Source organism: Chelonia mydas, chromosome 1 (genome assembly GCF_015237465.2).
Source record: "Chelonia mydas isolate rCheMyd1 chromosome 1, rCheMyd1.pri.v2, whole genome shotgun sequence".
Taxonomy (NCBI): Eukaryota; Metazoa; Chordata; order Testudines; family Cheloniidae; genus Chelonia; species Chelonia mydas.
The window spans coordinates 109060397-109079542 of record NC_057849.1 but is presented as its reverse complement, the minus strand read 5'-3'; the positions used below and the strand labels follow the sequence as shown (position 1 = coordinate 109079542).

Genomic DNA, 19146 nt, shown 5'->3' with positions numbered 1-19146 from the left:
GATAATTCAAGCACCAATTCTTCAGAAGATGATGCCTTCAAAACGGAATCAGATAAACAAGAAAGACACTGGCGAGTTTCTGCGATTCATAATTGTAATGACGTATTATTTGAGAGAAACTTTTGGGAAGATTGTGAGGCGATAATCTATTGGTAGGCTAAAAGTTAAGTCTGTTTTTGAGGCCATTCACAGCTACCCACACCACATTCAGGCTGCCTGTAGAATTGCTTCGAGTATGCCAACAACTCAAGCTAGTGTAGAGTGACTGTTTTTGGCTTTAAAGTTAATTTTAAATGATTTGCAGCAGGCTATGAAAGACTACTCGATTACTGCAATAATTTTTTACAGACTGAATTATGAAGGATTCTAGTTTGTATCATTGTTGATGACATTTAAGTTGTTTTAAAAGTCTGAATAAAAATGTTTTTTCAAAATTACAGTATGCACTTTTTTATTTAGTTAAAAATTAATTTGACTCTGAGCGAGGAGCGGAGTTGGAGCAGTCACTATTGGCGCTGGAGCAGAGCAATTCAAAAATTTGATTGCTCCAAATCCCTAATAAAACCAATACTCATAACTTCAAATACAAAAATGATACCTACATGCAAATAGCAAAATCATATTCAGCAAATCATAACCTTTGCATAGACACCTTGCTTGATATAATTTGTACAAGTTTTGTTGTAATTATATAACCGTGGTAGCAACAGTGATCTACATGGTCAGTTTTAATCAGAGGAATTTCTGTGGGTGTGACATTTTCTGCTGTGCAGCGGTGGCACAGAATTTCCTCAGGAGTAATCAGTGTTGCTGCTCTTCATAAACCCCTAACTTATTCTCCTCCCATTCTTCCATATCCTTCCTACCCTGTCCTTTAGTTTTAAACATTTATAAGTTAAATATATGAAAGCAGATGCTTGATCTCCATATTTCATTTCTGTTGATCTCAGCTACCCATGCATCTGTATCTGAAATACTGTGATCTTCAGCACTAATGTGTTTTCCATTGAAATCACATTTTAAAACTTACTTTCATCCTTGTTTTGTACTTGGTTTCATTTTCACCTGTCCTTTCTTTCACTTCACACATTTTGACTTCGTATTATTGTAGGAAATCTTTTAAACTTATTTTTTCCCTCTCGGTATTCCACACTATCATTTATAACCTTTTACAGATTTTTCTGTTCTTAGTCTCAATTTTCTAACCTTAGTTTTTTCCTTTTCTTTTACTTCCCACTATATTTTCCATTTTAATATCTTTGTTTTGGTTCTATTAGTTTCTACTTAATTTTTCACTTCTTGTTAAACTCTGTACTCCTCATCTTCCCTCTATTCACTTTTACCATTGTCTTCCCTTTCCTACCCTTGTGTTCCTCTCTCTACTACTCACCTTCTCTCCCCATTTTGCTCCACGTTCCTGTTGGGTATTTCCCAGGATAATAAAACTGGTTTATCTAGCATGACCCCTTTCAAGTCTCCATTACTATAGTCCGAAAGAGTTATAAATCATTCTCTTTCAAAATTTTTCCTTTCATATACACCTATAATTTTGTATAAGCGAATTTAAAAAATCTAAACAACTTACTACAGACCTTACTTAAAATTGTCAAAACTAATTTGGAGAGAGGAGGTGGGTGAGGTAATTTCTTTTATTGGACCAAGTTCAGTTGATGGTGAGAGAGACAAGCTTCCAAACTTACACAGAGTTTGAAAGCTTGTGTCTCTCACCAACAGATGTTGGTCCAATAAAAGATACTTCTCAACTACTTCATTACATGAATTTTATATCTAAATTTCCTTCTATTCCACAGAAACGTTGTGTTGTCTCCCTGTTTAATAAAACTGTCACGTATTTTGAAACTGAGGTTAATGAAACACTATATACTTGTTAACCCCACATCATTTCAAGCTTCTGCTACTATTTTCTTTTTATCTTGTATTGGGTCTTTATTACACATTTTGGGTTATGTTGTAGGGAAGAGGAGCTGAGAAGCATGATCTGAAGACTCCAAATATATAGTATGTGTTGCTAATTAAGGGGTGATTTTATGCCACCAAACCTTCATGAAAATGACATATGACAGAAAACTGAGTGAGTTTGTGATGTGATCTTTTAATTATGCCATTAGTTGAGATTGTTTACATTTATTTTACACATTCCCATTGTCTGTCAATGCATGTAATACTGTTCTGATAGCTAATCATGCTCTGCCCCTTGTCATTTTTATCAATATTATTCCAAGAATTTTCTACTAGTAAATACTTAAGAGAAAATCTAGAACCATCTTTGCCCTATATCCTTCCGTAGTCTGTTTAATCTAACATCTTGTTACATTCAGAATTTTTTCTGGTAGTCCTGTTTCATGGGGGTCAATATGATTTTTAAATATATTAAAGGCACTATATGAACCTTAGTCTTTTTCCTCACGAAAAACGTAGCAAAAATTTAATCATATGTTCGTACTTATATTAACTAGCAATCTAACTCACTACTTTTGTGTCTTCAGTTAGGCCCATTACTCTTAATCTTAAATATTTTAGGAGCATAACCTTCCATGCATTTTACGAATAAATTGGAAAGTATTTCATACGCAGTTTGTGCGGACTGCTAATTATATACACGTATATGAGACAGCACTGTGATCGCTACTTAGAGATTGTTGAACCTACACAGGTTGTCAAAGCATACAGAGGAGCTGATGTCTGAGGTGGCCACAATTTGTGTGTGTAAAGACCAGTAATCCACTCAAGAAAAACAAACCACCCAAAAGCATTAAGAAAATTGACAGTAAAAAGCTAATAGACAAGATATTGCAGCAGCAATTTCAAGCTGAACTGAAGAACCGATTTCAGGTGCTACAAGAGTTAGATACCATAAGAAGTCAACATCCATCTATCAAGATGGCAGCTGTTTAAAAATAATGCCACAACAACTGCAGCTGGTTTCCAGACAAAGTAACCTAAAATCTGGATAAGTAAAGATATGTGGAACTGTGTGAAAGAAAGGAAACAAGTCAAAGCAAACAAACAACTCCAGAAAAAAGAGCAGCAAAAAAAATTTTTTTTTTTTTTAAAAAAGGACAGAGCAGTGAAAAGCAGTGTGAGAGAAACAAGAGGAAGTCCATGACTAATGTTACCAGTTACTGCTGAAAGAGGTGATTATAAAAACACTTTCATTGACTCAACAAGTTCCTAACTGGCAAATTTACACCATCAGGAGGGCCTGTCAAGGATAAACCAGAAAAGAATAACATAAAAAGAACAAAAAAAGCAAGTGGCAGATCACTTTCCAGGGATGCTAAACAGATCAAGAATACAAAAAACTATTGGACTTTGACAAAGAAAAAATACCCAGAACTAGACATTGTAACATCTCACATTTCAAAGTGAAAGACATAATAAAGAAAGATAGGCAAGGTGAGTGGGGGAATATCTTTTATTGGATCAGTTTTTGTTGATGAAAGAGACAAGCATACACAGCTTCATTTTCACCAACAGAAGTTGGTCCTATAAAAGATATTACCTCCCCTAATTTATGTCTCTAATATCTTGGGACCAACGTGGCTACAACACTGCAAACAACAATAAAAAAGGTTAAAGCTTGGGATAGAGGCATGTGAAGACCAAGACACCAGGGAAATACTGAAAGCTTGAGGTGAGTTCACTGATAAAATCAACAAATTTGTCTTCAAAGTATGGGACCAGGAAAAGCCTCCAGAACAGTGGGAAATGGCATTATAATCAGATTACCAGGGAAAGGTGACCTAAGCAATTGGTAAGGTGTTACACTCCTTTCTTGGTAAAGTCTTCTGCAGTATTGCCTTAAGGAGAATAAAGAAAGTGACTGAGGGTAAGTTAAGGGAGGAGCAGGCTGGTTTTTGACCCAGAAGATTGTCAACCAGATTTTCACCTTAAGAATAATCATTGAAGAGAGCATCAAATGGTTTAAACCACTCAGAGTTTGGAATCATTTCACTGATCCCAAATTTTTCTAAAATAGCTTTTACTTGATTTTTCACGTACGAAGACTTGTGACGCCCTTCAGTGTCAATTATGTCCAAGGTTTTTACCCCAGCTTTATCTTTTCCTTCTTTGTAGTACTGAGCATTGATTGCAAGGAAACTCCCACCCAACTGAGCCTCACCCCCTGCATCGGGAGCCCCCCACACCCAGACCACTACCACACTGAGCCCCAACCAGCTGCACCCTGACTCCCCCACCCCTCCCCCACTGAACCCTTACCACCTTCACCTGGACTCCCCTTCCCCATTCCCCTTCCACCCAGAACCCTGCATCCAGCCCCTGTGCATCCAGATTTTCCCCCGCATCCAGACCCCCACACTGAGCTGCCCACACTCAGATTGCACCACACAGAACCCTGGTACTCGAAGGAACTCTGCACCAAAAAAAAAAATAAAATTTTAAAATTCTGCATATTTTAATTGTCAAAACAACAATATAATCACACCACTTTCAATTATTTGAAAGTATTTTGAAATAAATTACCAACATAATTGAAAGTGGTGTGATTATATTGTGTTATTTTGACAAATAAAATATGCAGAATTTTAAAATACTGTGCGCAGAATTTTTAATTTTTTGGAGCAGAATTCCCTCCGAAGTAACTGATTGCCCCATTGCTGCCCAGCAACTACTTTACTTCCACACACAGTCCTCTGGAAAAAAAAAGTATATTTTATAAATTTCTAATTGGACCAACAGCACAGAGAAAGCCATTATTTTCCATTCTTTAATACTATTATAACCTCAACATACCTAGACACAAAAAGCACACTGTTATTTACTCTGTTACCAAGTGATATAACAAGCATGCAAGCATCATTAAATAAAGATCTAGTGTATCCAAACGTATACGCCTCCTAGGTCTAGATCACTCTTGTAGTTTAAGGTTTCATCTTACAGACACTACAGACTACGTAAACCCCTTATGACAAGTACAATGAAGGAAAAATAGAATTACGCGGATACAGTAACTATACTGGTACTATTTTAAAATTTCATATGCCTACAACCATTTAGAGAGACTTTCCTAAAGCCTTTAGAGAGAGTTCCTCACACAATTAAGGGTTCTCAGGGTCAGGCAAAAAAAGTAAAGACTGGAGGGTGGTGTCTCTAAGAGGAAGAATTAGTGTTGTCGTTACTCAGACAGAAATTCTGTGTGTATGTTAATGAGTGGCATGAACCTTGCTGCAGAATTATGCACTTAACTGAACATAACCATAGTTTTTAATAACGAGGCTATAATAGTAAGTTTTGTTTGGAGTACTACTTGTCAACCTTAACCGTTTGCTAACTAACTATACTGTTTGGGAACTCAGCAAAACTAGCCTTAGAGTTTCACTCAAATAAACTGGTAGCCAGTGCAGTATGTGAAGCACAAGTGCATTATGCTCCCCAAATGAAGCACTCCACCTCAGCAGCCATATTCTGAACAGGCTTGTTTAGACACAAGTAGAGTTCTCTGCAATCTGGAGGTGACATTGTGGTGGATAACCAAGGGGAGCGTCATATTCAAGAATGATCACAATCTCCTTGCCAAGCATGGTTTCAAGGAAAAATATGTTGGACCACAGCTGATATATGAACATTCAGAAGCAACCACGGGTCTGACAAGAGCACCAAGTAACAAGCATGAGTGACAAATGGCACACTAATTATTTCCATCAAGAGGAAAAAGAATTACTTTTATTTCCTCCAACAAACATGTTTTCTGCATTAGACATTCTGTAGACAGAATGCTGCTTAGTTATCCTCTAGAAATGATGGAACAGAGATATATAATTGGGTGTCACTTGCACAATAAAGGTACTGCAATCCACGCTGCCTCACATATATACAGCAGACCCCTGTTTATCCAGTTTAATTGAGACCGGGACCAGATCAGATAATCAAAACCCCAGATAACTTGGAGAATGGGAAAATGTGATGCTGCAGCACCATCTAGTGGCCACAGGAGAGATCCAGGAGAGGGCTGAACAGTACAAGACATACATTTCTGGGGGAAAGTCTAAGATTGCGGGTGTGTTGGGGTCATCATGAAATATAACCGGGGCTGGAGAGAGCCAAGTTGTGGCTGGCTGGCTGGCGGGCGGGCTGCAGCACGCACGCACGCACACACACACACACCTCTACCTGGGAGTGACATGCATGCTGGAAGCTGTTTGTGAGAAATCTAGACTGGAGGCTACAGCAGCAAAGCAGTGTAAAGGGCACTCCAGGTTAGAGGGCAGGATGACACAACTACTCGTTAGCCCAGATTGTACCCTGGGTATGTGTAACAGAATGTACCCCTGTGGCCACACCCTATCACTATTGTAATAAGGTATGTCTTATAAGGTATAATTTGAAGACTCAATTTGCTGGTCAATATTGTCCTGATAAAATGTGTGGCAATAGTGTATGTGAAGTTATAAGATTTCCCCATATGATGTTACTAACACACGTTCCAAACTAAGGTGGGCAAACAGGTCTATCTCAAACAAAGGAATCTGTGCTCTGCTTAATTTGCATTTAAGCAGTGAACAGAGTCATCAAGCAGGAAGGGAGACAAAGGGAGTTCAAACAGGTGTTAAAAACCGTAGGGAATATCCTTACATATAGACACACTTTCTCCTGACTCACAGATGGAAATGTTTTCCAAGAGGGAGACTGACACTATAAAAAGAGGGAAAACACGCCCAAGGCACCCACTCTTCCCTCTTGCTCTCTCTCTATCCATTGATGTACCGCACAAAAAAAGGACAAAGAAAGCAGCCACTAAGCAGAAAAAGGGGTCCTGGCCTAAGAAGTTTGACCAGTAATACTATTGAAAACATGTGGGGAGAAAAACTTTGCTTTGAATTTAACAATTTGCTAAGTTAGGCATTAGTTGTGTTTTATCTTTAATTTTCTTGTAACCATTTCTGACTATTATGCCTCATTACTTGTACTCACTTAAAATCTCTCTTTGTAGTTAATAAATTTGTTTTACTGTTTTATCTAATCCAGTGTTTAAATTGCAGTGTCTGAAGAACTATTTGAAATAATAAGCTGGCTCTATTACTATCTTAAAGAAATAATGGACTTCTACTTACTTGTATTGTCCCAGAGAGGGCTGGACAGTACAGGACATATATTTCTGAGGGAAAGTCTAAGACTGCGAGTGAGTTGAGGTCACCCTGGTGGTCAGAGCCACAGTGTGTCTGTCTTGCTACAGCTCACACACAGACACAGCTGGGAGTAACTTACATGCTGGAGGCTGTGAGCAGTCCAGACTGGAGGCTACAATAGCAATGCGGTGTAAAGGGCACCCCAGGTAAGAAGACAGGAGTGACACAGCTACTCATTAGTCTAGATTGTACCCTGAGTATGTCACAAAGGGAAAAGGAAATACAATTAATCCACTGGAGCCAGAAGATAAATCCTCACCAGTGGAAGTAGCAGTGCATTTCCTCTCTAGTGCACCATATATAAAAACAAACAAAGCTACGTTTTATCAAATGCTTTGTAATGCCATCACCCTAGGACTGGTGATTTTCTATTATAGAATTATAGTACTTGTCTACATTACCACGCAATTTGGACTATGTTAATACGAACTAGGGACCTTTTAGTTTGTGCCCACAGCATCCACACGGGATTTACAGCACAGCACTTTGGTGAGCACTGCTATTCAAACCCCCATAGACCGAACCAATGACGGGTTTTTAAGAACAGGTTAGAAAAACATCTGTTAGGGATGGTATAGGTATACTTGACCCTGCCTCAGCATGGGGCGGGGGTAGGGGGAAGAGAGGAGAGGAGGAAATGGACTAGATGACTCAAGTTCCCTTCAGCCCTACGTATCTATGATTCTATATTAGGAAATCACCAACCCTGGAGTAAAGGAATTACAAAGCATTTGAAAAGCATTGCTCTGTTTATTTTACTTTTAGCTTAGCTGAAGGCTCAGATCGGTGAAGAAGAGTGAGACTTCAGATATGGCACAACTATTATTTGTACAAAATCACTACTTTTTCTAAAAATCTCCAAGCTAAATATTTTAGCAAGCACTGTAGGCTTAGGCATCATTATTGCAAATTCTTCCCAAACTTCAAAACTCAGTGACTGATTTTAATTAGACTTTACTCACCAGGAATTATTTGCAGTAATCAACAACATGAGAAATGACAGATGATTATAGCTTTTGTTTATGTGGCAGACCAACCTACTTAACACAAGGGTTTCTGCAGGCATGCTGGTCTCCTTTCATAATGATGAGTAAAGACCACAAAGATCAGAGGATAAAGAGAAACTATACACACAAATTCCTCCCTGTGCATGATTTCATATCCAACATCAGACACTTAAAATGATCTGTAATCACATTTCTAGTCAAGCCTGAATTATCTTCTCTCTCCTTCTCTAGGTGAACGAAGAAGCGTGCACAGAAACACACAGTGGAACCTTGTTAATTAGCACTGATGACTGGAAGATCCGTTATGAATTGCCATTATGAATTAAGTTTTGCAAATTAGTGTGCAAACAGGTAAAACAGCCATCTCCTTGCTTTTTCTTTTATGACGTATCCAAAAATCCACCCCATTCCTTCCCTTCCTTCCCACCCACCAAAATTCTTGTCCAGGACTTGATGATTTCATGCCCGTGCTACTATAATCTCCTCTCAGCTTTTGAAAGCAATTCAAACAAAATGACAAACATCTGGACTTTTTTCAAACAAGAATGCACAAAAAACAGTTATGATTTTTCAGCCTTGAGCTTAAAACCCTTAAATATGGATCAATGTTATTCAATTGAAATGTTGCTGTCTTACAATGTCCAGAATGTAAATACTACAAGTCAAGTTGTCTATTTAAAAGAACAATTTACATCCATTTATTCTAAAGGTAGTACTGAATAAAAAAAGAAAGTAAGTATTTTTAGAACTATATGTTAAATGCCCCCACAGGATCAGGGAGGAAAGGGCAATCAAGCCTTTACCAATAATTATTATTTCTAGGTCTTTTACATTCACACCCAATGCAGACTGCTAGCTCCCAGCATGCTTTCTGCTAATGACCCCAAAACCACCACAGAACTCCAATGAAACCTGTAGACCACTTCTGGTGATATACAATTTCTTAGGCCCCAATACTGCAATGAATAGAGCCCTGCAAAAATGAGGATATCTGCTTAATATCAACACATGTGGATGCAGATATCTGCAGATCATGTTTGTAAATTGGATTTGTATACAAGTTTTGTATCCCCACAGGGCTCTAGCAATGAGTTCCATGCATGCCCATGTAGAAACTCACTCATTTCAGTTGCACAAAGAGGTGGTGCATCTTGCAGGACAAGGCCCTTGGTTCTGCAATGCTGCAGTTACTGAAATTTATAAATATTCTTATTTTATGTGCCATAAAATACACAAGCTGTAAAAAAGAATATTGAGGAAAACAACTGAAAACTGACCATATTTAAAAACAAAACAGAAAGGGAGTAAAGAAGGAAATAAGTAATGGATATGTCATTTACCCCTTCATGCAAAGTTGTTTCATTATTTTAAACAAGAGTTTTAAAGTCTCTAATTGTCATGTAAATATAATAGTCAAAATGTGTTGTTGCCCACCCAAGTCTGAACCAGGGGTGTTGACTCTGAAGCTTAATTGTGATAATGAATATTGTAACTTTGTTAACTATTTCACTGCAGACCAAAGCATGCAAGGTAGAGAACCAATTATTACTATGAGTATCTGCATAATCTAGTGAGAGTAACATCTCATTTCAACATCCAGAACCAGCAGAGTTTGGGAGAGTATGACCACTTATTCCCCTCTCTTTTCCCCATTCTGACCCCTGCCAAAATGCATCCTTCCACAGCCCTCAATATGACTAGCTAGTTAGATGGGCCCCGGCAAGGCTGATTCTCCACTCTGGCACTTTGAGCGCAGAAGGTGGGGGCCAACACGGACTCTAAAAATTAATTCTTGCCACTCCAGGCTTATATTAAACTTCCAAGGTTACAGCTTTTCTCTGACCTTGGATGGTAGATGCTGCCACCACCCCTCTGAGAAACCCAGGAATTCCTTCCTGTGGGGTATCCTCAAGCCCTTTCACACACACACACAATCCAGGGAAGAGCTGAGAAAGAAAACAAAGGAAATCAGCTGTTGTCACCAGCTAATTAAACATGTGCACAAACCTCTTAGGACAAAATCCAATCCTGTTTTTTAAAAAGATAAAATTTATTAAAAACAAAAAGAAAGAAAATACATTTGGAAACTTAGGCTATTGCTAGAGTTAAAAAAAAAACACTTACAAGAATTAAGCATCAAGAATAACCTTGAGGTCCAGCTTAAAGGTTACAAGCAAAACAAAAGCATTTGTGGTTAGCACAGAGGAGTTCACAAGCCATAAAGAAATAAGAAGAGATAAACCTAATCACGTCTTCCTAAACATTTCCTGACCTACTTACGTATCTGGGGGTTTCAAGTGAGTAGTTTCTAGGTATGAGTCAGGTGATTTTTCATACCTGGCCCAAAGCTTCTTAAACCATAGTTGCTCTGTTCCCTCTCTCCAGAGAACAGCAGCAGACAGACCAAGGGGAAGTTTTTTTCCCAATTTTAAAAAGTTCTAGTCTTTCCATTGGCTCTTTTGGTCAAGTGCCCATTCCCTTTCTTTTACCTATGTAACCCAGAGAGACTTTTTAACCCTTTACATGTAAGGCAAGTAGAGAACAGCTACTAAGAGGGATTTTATAGCTAACTGGCTGGCTGGGTGTCCATAAAACGAAGCTTCTCCCTCCCCCAACTTAATTTATCACAGGCCCCAATCCTGCTGGCTCTCCATGGACCACCAGAAAGTTCCAAGGACAACATTTGGGGAGACACTGATCTAGAAAATGGCAAACATACGTTAGGAGCAGAATATTGACCTTATCAGTAGCCAGATGATATACATTGCAAACACAAAAATCCCATTTATATTTAAATGTTTATGACAATGAAAATTCCAAAGCAATCAGTATTATGCTCTAACACTTTCCTAGTTCAAAACAAAAATAAAACCCCACAAAACCTTGACTCTTACCTGGTAGAGCTCTTCAAGGTTGTATTTAATGGAGGTGCTACTTTGTATCGCTCTCACTGCTTCATCAAGCTTCTGCCACGTATCCTGTGTGTAATTATCAGGCAATTTAGGTCTTTCTGTAAAACCAGATACAAGCAGAAACTGAACCCACAATACAAGCTTACTTAAAGCTATATCTTTTAAAATACTTTTGGAATAATTTAATAAAGTGAAAGACATATTGGATTTCACTTCACACTTTAAGCTTGAAATATTTTTTTAAAATAAAGGAATATTTCTAATACCATATAATACGGCAAAAGCCACTAAGTGCCATTTTTATCTCTGAATGGTGGCATACAAAGGCTCTGCTCCTGTAAGAAGCTTCACAGGGGCTGCCCCTCTTCACATGCACAGGTCCCTACTAAAATACATCTGCCCAGCTAGAGCAGCTTGCATGATTCTGGACAAAATTTGTAAAACATCCAAGGATACTATCTCAGAATGCACACAAGAAGTGTTGCAATTTAAGGTTTTTTATTTAATAAAGCTTAAACTTACATTCCAAACACTAGCAAACTAATGTGGTCTACTGCAACATCTTTGACACCACTCTAGTTTCAACACTATCTATACTAAATTTATTTTCTATATATTCTTTAAAGAGTAACTGACCACCAAACCATTGATATACATTATCTCTAACTACACTGTGTGTAACAGAACTTTCTACACATAACAGCATGTTCTGTAATAAAATATATGTTAACTGAAACATCAGAAAGACTGGTTTCAGAGTAGCAGCCGTGTTAGTCTGTATCCGCAAAAAGAAAAGGAGGACTTGTGGCACCTTAGAGACTAACAAATTTATTTGAGCATAAGCTTTCGTGAGCTACAGCTGACTTCATCGGATGCGTTCAGTGGAAAAGACTGCAACAAAAACTGTTGTCTATATATAAACTGCATCACTTAGTTGAGATGAGGAAAGGGAATACTAAGGCAGTACAGATGCCAGACACAGGACTGGTTAGACAGGGGAGTTGGGTTCTGCTGCCAACTACACCACTGATGCGCTGCATGATCATGGACAAATCACTTCACTTTTTTATGCCCCATTTCCCCTCTCTGTAAAACAGTGATGGTAATATTCAGTGGTGCTGGAACTTAAGGTGCTGGGGGTGCCGCTGCACCCCCTCGCTTGAAGTAATAACAAACACCAAATACATGGTTTCCATCATCAGCACCCCCAGTAGAAAAACTGTTCCAGCGCCCCAGTAATATTGACCTGTCTTTGAGACCTAAAGATGAGAGCTACACTAGGGCCCCTGTGCTCAGAACTTCATATACGTAAGTAAGCTGAATTAACTTCCTTGAAAAAAAGAAAAGGAGTACTAGTGGCACCTTAGAGACGGTGCCACAAGTACTCCTTTTCTTTTTGCAAATACAGACTAACACGGCTGCTACTCTGAAACCTAACTTCCTTGAGGATCAGGCCCTTGTTTGCCAAAAAAGTGACTGGCTATACACAGTGAACAGGCTGGCTGACTAAGGGCCCTTGTAGCTGTGGAGGGAGGCACCGAGCGCAAGTTAGCCAAGTTAAGACCTTTTCACAGTCCGTTTCCAGAGCAAACCCAGCCTGGCACCTATCTGTTGGTGAGGAAGGAGCTGGAGCAGACCCCACACCACATGACCAGAGGAGCGGCGCTGGCGGCGGCTGCTGCTGCCCTCCATGGGGCGCAGGGTGCACCACAGGCCCCTGGAGCTCGGGCTGGAGAGCGGTCCGGAGGCTACACACACCGCCCCCCCAAACCACAGGGCAGGGTCCTCAGGCGGCCGCTCTTGACCCTGCCCTGCCTGTCACTGTTCGCAGCAGCCCGCAGTCAGGGCCCCTCCCAGCCGCCTCCCTCTCCGGGGAAGGGGCGGGGGCAGCAGGGCCAGGAGTTGAGTAAACTCGGGTCAGGAAAGGGCCGCGGGGTCCATTGGCTGCGGCCGACAGGATGAGCCCGGCCGTGCGGGAGAAACTCGGGACGCTTCGAGCTGCCGCCAGGCGCTGGGGACTCGCCCGCTCCCGACCCCCAAACCCGCGGCCTACCTCTGAAGTTCTTGATCACGAGCTTCTTGGAGGCGGCGGCGCCCCCGGCCCGGGCTCCCGCGGCCGCCGCCAGCGAGGCGGGCTTGGTGAGCCCGTTGGTGTGTCCCACCAGGGCCGACAGGTGCGGCTTCTTCTGCGGCTCGCCGGCCATGGCCGCCCCCTTCGTGCCGGAGCGCGGCTCCCGCCCCCCCGGGCCCGGCCGCCGGCTGGGAGCGGCGGCTGCTGCTGCTGCTGCTCTGTCCGGCGGGCGGAGAGTCACCGCCAGCCCGGCCTCCCCCCGCGGCGCCCCGGGTCCGGGGGCCCCATCAACCCCGCCCCGCGGAGAGGGGGCGGGGGACAGGCCGGCCAAGGCTGCCGCCGGCTCCGCCGCGTAGGCAGCGCGGCCTCGCTCACAAGATGGCTCCCGAGACCGGGGCTGAGGCGGCCGCCGCTACTGCTGCTGCCGCCCTCGCGCCGGACGCGGGGGGTTAAAGCGCCGGCGAGCCGCCCCCGGCCGGACTCGGGCCCCTCCCTGGGGTGGGGAGAGCGGCGGCTCCGCTCCTCGGCCCGCGGGCGCAACCGGCAGGAGGCACCGCTCGGCTCCCCCAGAGGCCGCGCAAGAAAGCGAAGCGGCCTCAGCCCGGGCCAGGGTCCCGAGACGCAGAGGGTGAGCAGCGGCGGATCCCCAGTGAGCGGCGCGTCGCCCTTCGGCCCTTCTCCCCGGACCGAAGCGGGGCGGCTTTCCAGCCGCGCGAGTTCAGTCACGTTAACGTCACCTTACAGAGGAGCTCCATGGCCTTAGCCGACCACGTGTTTCAGCCGATCCAATTAGTTTGCTATTCTGTTTACACTAACGCCACTGGAAATCCCAACTTTTGCCCATCAAGCCTTTGTCTTCTCGGCAAAAGTCTGTAGTTTTCACACTGAGATAGGCACCTACCTAGGTACAAAATTCGAGTGGAGACCAAACACTAATTTTGTACCTCTCTGTAGCCGGAGGTGGATTACAGTTTTCTGGAGCCCTAGGCCAGAGCAAGTGAGGCCCTTCCGCCTGCTGTCTTCCCACTAGCCTCGCCCCCCCCCCGGTGATCCTGCTGGGGAGCAGGGTCAGGGCATGGGGACAGGACCAGTGGGCAGAGCAGGGCAAGCCCCAGTACCCCAACCCTGCTCCCTGGCAGGAGCACCGGCTGGGGCCCCTGGACACAGACTCCATTGGCCCAGTGACTAATCTGCCACTGTCTGTAGCTGAGGTCAACCCCGGGAGTGTGGGGGGGAAATAGTGCTGCCCTTGAAGAGCTACAATCAAGGTGGAATCTACCAGTGGCTTGTTTCTACTCAGCTTTTACGTCAAGATAGATATCTCGGTAACTACGTAACATCACACATCTTCTTAGGACGAAAACAGGCCAAGACAGTAAAAGTTTATACCTTTCACCCTCCTAAACACAAAGCCTAACATTTCCTGGTTTTCCTAGTTTCCTCTTCCCAGCCCAAAACGCATCCTTATTTTCAGAGAGATGGACATTAACCACTTAATTAAATGGTGCCTCTGACAAGAAGGGCCGAGGGCTTCACTAGCTGTTTTTCTTAACTTCCCCCTCTTGCTATTGTTGCAGCAGCTCCAAAGGTGGTAAATGTCATAGGAGCACAGGTGTAGACCAGCCCATGTTTTAACCATCATGTCATCTAAAAATTCTACATCTACTCAGAGCAGGTCTAGACAGCACACTGTTTAAAATCATGTTTCAGAGTAGCGGCCGTGTTAGTCTGTATCCGCAAAAAGAAAAGGAGTACCTGTGGCACCTTAGAGACTAACAAATTTATTTGAGCAGAAGCTTTCATGAGTTACAGCTCAGTACTCCTACCATAGAAGGACACTGTACCAGTAGTAACAACAGTAGAGAATTGGACATAAGTCTTTTTTCATGTTAATGACACTTGTGAAATTTTTGACCCAAATGTGTCATTAAGAACTTAGAGGGAGAAAAGGTGGATGATTAGGTAATATCTTGTATTGGCCCAGCTTCTGTCTGTGAGAGATAAGTTGCCCAATAGCAACTATGTGGGTGAATCGCTAAGATCTCAAATGAACTCACACAGGAAAATGATAAAAGACAGACATAAACATCACATCAGCTGTGGGTGAACTCTTTTCACAAGGCAATCACCCTATGTCTGACCTATCAGTCCTCACCCTCAAAGGAAACCTGTACAACACTTTCAAAAAACGAGCCTGGGAGCTTACATTCATAATTATGTTAGAGACTAAAAATCTTGGACTGAATGGTGACCAGGGTGGATAAAAATCAATGGTTTTTTAAAAAAAAAATTAATCAGATTTTTTTATTTAAATCAGATTTTTTTGATAAAATGCTTTTTGAGGGAAAAAAACTAATGATAGTTTTAATTAAGATATAATGTATCTCAAAGATATCTCATCATGGAATAGGGATTATAAATTCTAATTCTATAGTATGAGACAGTATATTCCTGTAATGTTTAAGAAAAGTTTTGTAAATAAGTTCCAATAATTCATTGATTAGGGACCAATTTTACAGGGCTCCGGGGCTTCTGTATAGATTATTTAGGTTAATCTTTCTATCTATCCACTGGGACTCAGTGCTAAGTCTAGAAGACACCATCAGAGATCCTTAGTTTTGCAGTTCTCAAACTGTGGATTTGTGTCTCCAGAGATAACATGCTTGTTAACAGCAAAAATGTTGTTAAATAAATAAATAATATATAGAGGTGAGAAATAATAGAACTCAACCCTATTGTCCCTCTGCAAATTTGTGTACACAAAGTCAATCCCTTACCTCTCTCTAAAAGTGCAAAGTTTCAAAAAGTTCAGTGAATAGAAGACGACTGTTGGGGGCAGAATAGATCTGGACAAGGAAAAGAAGTCTGGAGATAAATGTGAGAAGGGAGGTACAGGCAGTCAAAACATAAGTGAAACTGAGCAGCATATTCCAGAAGGCTTGAGGTCTTTCTGAGTGTATCCTTCATTGCTTTGAGATCTACTATACCATTCTCTCACTAGAAAGGAAAACCTATAATGGCCCGTTTGGGAAGAAGAACCATTCAAGAAATACATGTTTGCTGATGATGTTTTAAAGAAAGTCACAACAGTGAACTGGTGGAAGTCACTTAAGCACTTGGATTCAGAGACTGTTGAAGTGATAATCTCACTTTTAACAGCACTAGCTTCTTCTGCCCATATAGAAGGAATATTTTCTTCCTTTGGACTAATTCATTCCAAGTTGATAAATTATTTAGGACCTGCAAAAGCAGATTATGAACAAACAGGAAAATGAAGGTGAAGACGACTGAATTAGCTGCAGAAGCCAATATTTTAAATTTCTCATGTTGACCTGGCTAATGTAGTCAATTTAATTTTTGTGTTTTTTTTTTAATATTTAATTTAACTATTCTAGTTAAAAACAATTTTAACAAAAACAAACCTGATTTTAAAAAAATTGGATGTTTAACTAAATTCAAAAATTCATGTGCTTGCTTTGTTACAATATTATATCTTTGCTGTTGAAGAAAAAATACAGAATACATACCTTTGTTGTTTTGCTTCAATAAAACAATTTAAATGTCTGTCTGAGGATGTTCTCCTCCTAAAACAGCATGGCAAGAAAATCCTCCAAATATTAATGATTAACCTGTTGAACTGGAGATAGTTCACCTCCCAATGACTTCACAAATATCTGCTTCAATTACTTTTGGTAAATGAAATAACCAAACAATCATTCATTTTCTCATTTAGCTGTAAAACTAATCTGAAAAGTTTTCAAAATAAAGCACTTTAAAAATGTATAGTGTGTGCCTTCTAAAAATGAAACCTACATCTGAGTTGTGAAGAATATGTATTAAAATTATTACAACCAACAAGAATATACTTTTATGTAGAAATCAATGATTAAATTGAGTCTTCCTGACTAGTGATTTAAATCAAATCCACTCTCATGGAGACACTACATTTATGGCTTATTACTAGGGCTGTCAAGCGATTAAAAAAATGAATCGTGATTAATTGGGTGATTAAAAAAAATCAATCGCGATTAATCACACTGTTAAACAATAACAATACCATTTATTTAACTATTTTTGGGTGTTTTCTACATTTTCAAATATATTGATTTCAGTTACAACACAGAATACAAAGTGTACAGTGCTCGCTTTTTATTTTTCATTACAAGTATTTGCACTGTAAAAAACAAAAGAAATAGTATTTTTCAATTCACCTAATACAAGTACTGTAATGCAATCGCTTTATCATGAACGTTGAACTTACAAATGTACAAAAAACTGCATTCAAAAATAAAACGTAAAATTTTAGAGCCTGCAAGTCCACTCAGTCCTACTTCTTGTTCAGCCAATCGCTCAGACAAACAAGTTTGTTTACATTTGCAGGAGATAATGCTGCCCGCTTCTTTACAATGTTACCGGAAAGTGAGAACAGGCGTTCTCATGGCACGGTTGTAGCTGGCATCGCAAGATATTTACGTGCCAGATGCTCTAAAGATTCACATGTCCCATCATGCTGCAAACACCATTCCAGAGGACATGCTTCCATACTGATGACTGATTCTACTCAATAAAAATTCACAGTAGTGTGGATTGACGCATGTTCATTTTCATTATCTGAGTCAGATACCACCAGCAGAAGGTTGATTTTCCTTTTTTGGTGGTTTGGATTCTGTAGTTTCTGCATTGAAGTGTTGCTCTTTTAAGACTTCTGAAAGCATGCGTCACACTCATCCCTCTCAGATTTTGGAAGGCACTTCAGATTCTTAAATCTTGGGACGAGTGCTGTAGCTATCTTTAGAAATCTCACATTGGTACCTTCTTTGTGTTTTGTCAAATCTGCAGTGAATGTGTTCTTAAAACGAACGTGTGCTGGGTCATCGTCCAAGACTCCTATAACATGAAATATGTGGCAGAATGTGGGTAAAACAGAGCAGGGGACATACAAGTCTCCCCCAAGGAGTTCAGTCACAAATTTAATTAATGCATTATTTTTTTAACGAGCGTCATCAGCAGGGAAGCATGTCCTCTGGAATGGTGGCCGAAGCATGAAGGACATACAAATGTTTAGCATATCTGGCACGTAAATACCTTGCAATGCCAGCTACAAAAGTGCCATGCAAATGCCTGTTCTCACTTTCTGGTGACATTGTAAATATGAAGAGGGCAGCATTATCTCCTGTAAATGTAAACAAACTTGTTTGTCTGAGCGATTGGCTGAACGAAGTAGGACTGAGTGGACTTGTAGGCTCTGAAGTTTTACATTGTTTTGTTTTTGAGTGCAGTTATGTAAAAAAAAAAAAATCTACATTTGTAAGTTGCACTTTCATGACAAAGAGATTGCACTACAGTATTTGTATGAGGTGAATTGAAAAACACTATTTTATCATTTTTACAATGCAAATATTTGTAATAAAAATAATGTACACTTTGATTTCAATTACAACAATACAGTATATATGAAAATGTAGAAAAACATGCAGACTATTTAATAAACTTCAATTGGTATTCTATTATTTAACAATTAATGGCTTAAAACTGTGATTAATCGTGATTAATTTTTTTGAGTTGTGTGCGTTAACTGCGATTAATCGACAACCCTACTTATTACAACAATCTGTAACCCACTAATGCACCCCAGCTGCCACTCCCTTCTCCCAACTTTCCTCCCTAGGACTGGAAGGGTGTTAATAGGCCATTTCACCTTGCATGGTCCCTTGAAATATGTGCTAACAATTTATGCTATACAATCTGTTCCACCTTATATATAGCTGGGACACTGAGTACATTTCCAGACCCAAAGAAGTGCTCTGTGCAGCTGAAAAGCTTGTCTCTCTCACCAAAAAGAGCTATTACTTAACCCAGTGGTTCTCAACTAGGGGTAAACATACCCCTCTGGGGTACACAATGGTCTTCCAGAGGGTACATCAACTCATCTAGCTATTTACCTAGTTTTACAACAGGCTATATAAAAAGTACAAGTGACATCAGTA

The 19146-nt window shown here is 40.7% G+C and overlaps 1 protein-coding gene across 2 annotated transcripts in view; it reads right to left on the bottom strand.

Annotated features, from left to right (window-relative positions):
* Positions 1-13884, bottom strand: part of CUL4A (cullin 4A) — an 81300-nt gene extending 67416 nt beyond the window's left edge. The window contains exons 1-2 of one of the 2 annotated variants that reach the window (XR_006287451.1): positions 13142-13884; positions 11071-11186 (exon numbers count right to left, since the gene is read on the bottom strand). Coding sequence is in view for 1 of the 2 variants with exons in the window: in XM_037897173.2 (XP_037753101.1) it covers positions 11071-11186; positions 13142-13292 (267 nt within the window). In the remaining variant the exon portion in view is untranslated. The remainder of the gene's footprint in view (positions 1-11070; positions 11187-13141) is intronic. The other variant, XM_037897173.2, reaches the window with a different exon arrangement.
* Between the last annotated feature and the right edge of the window lie 5262 nt (positions 13885-19146).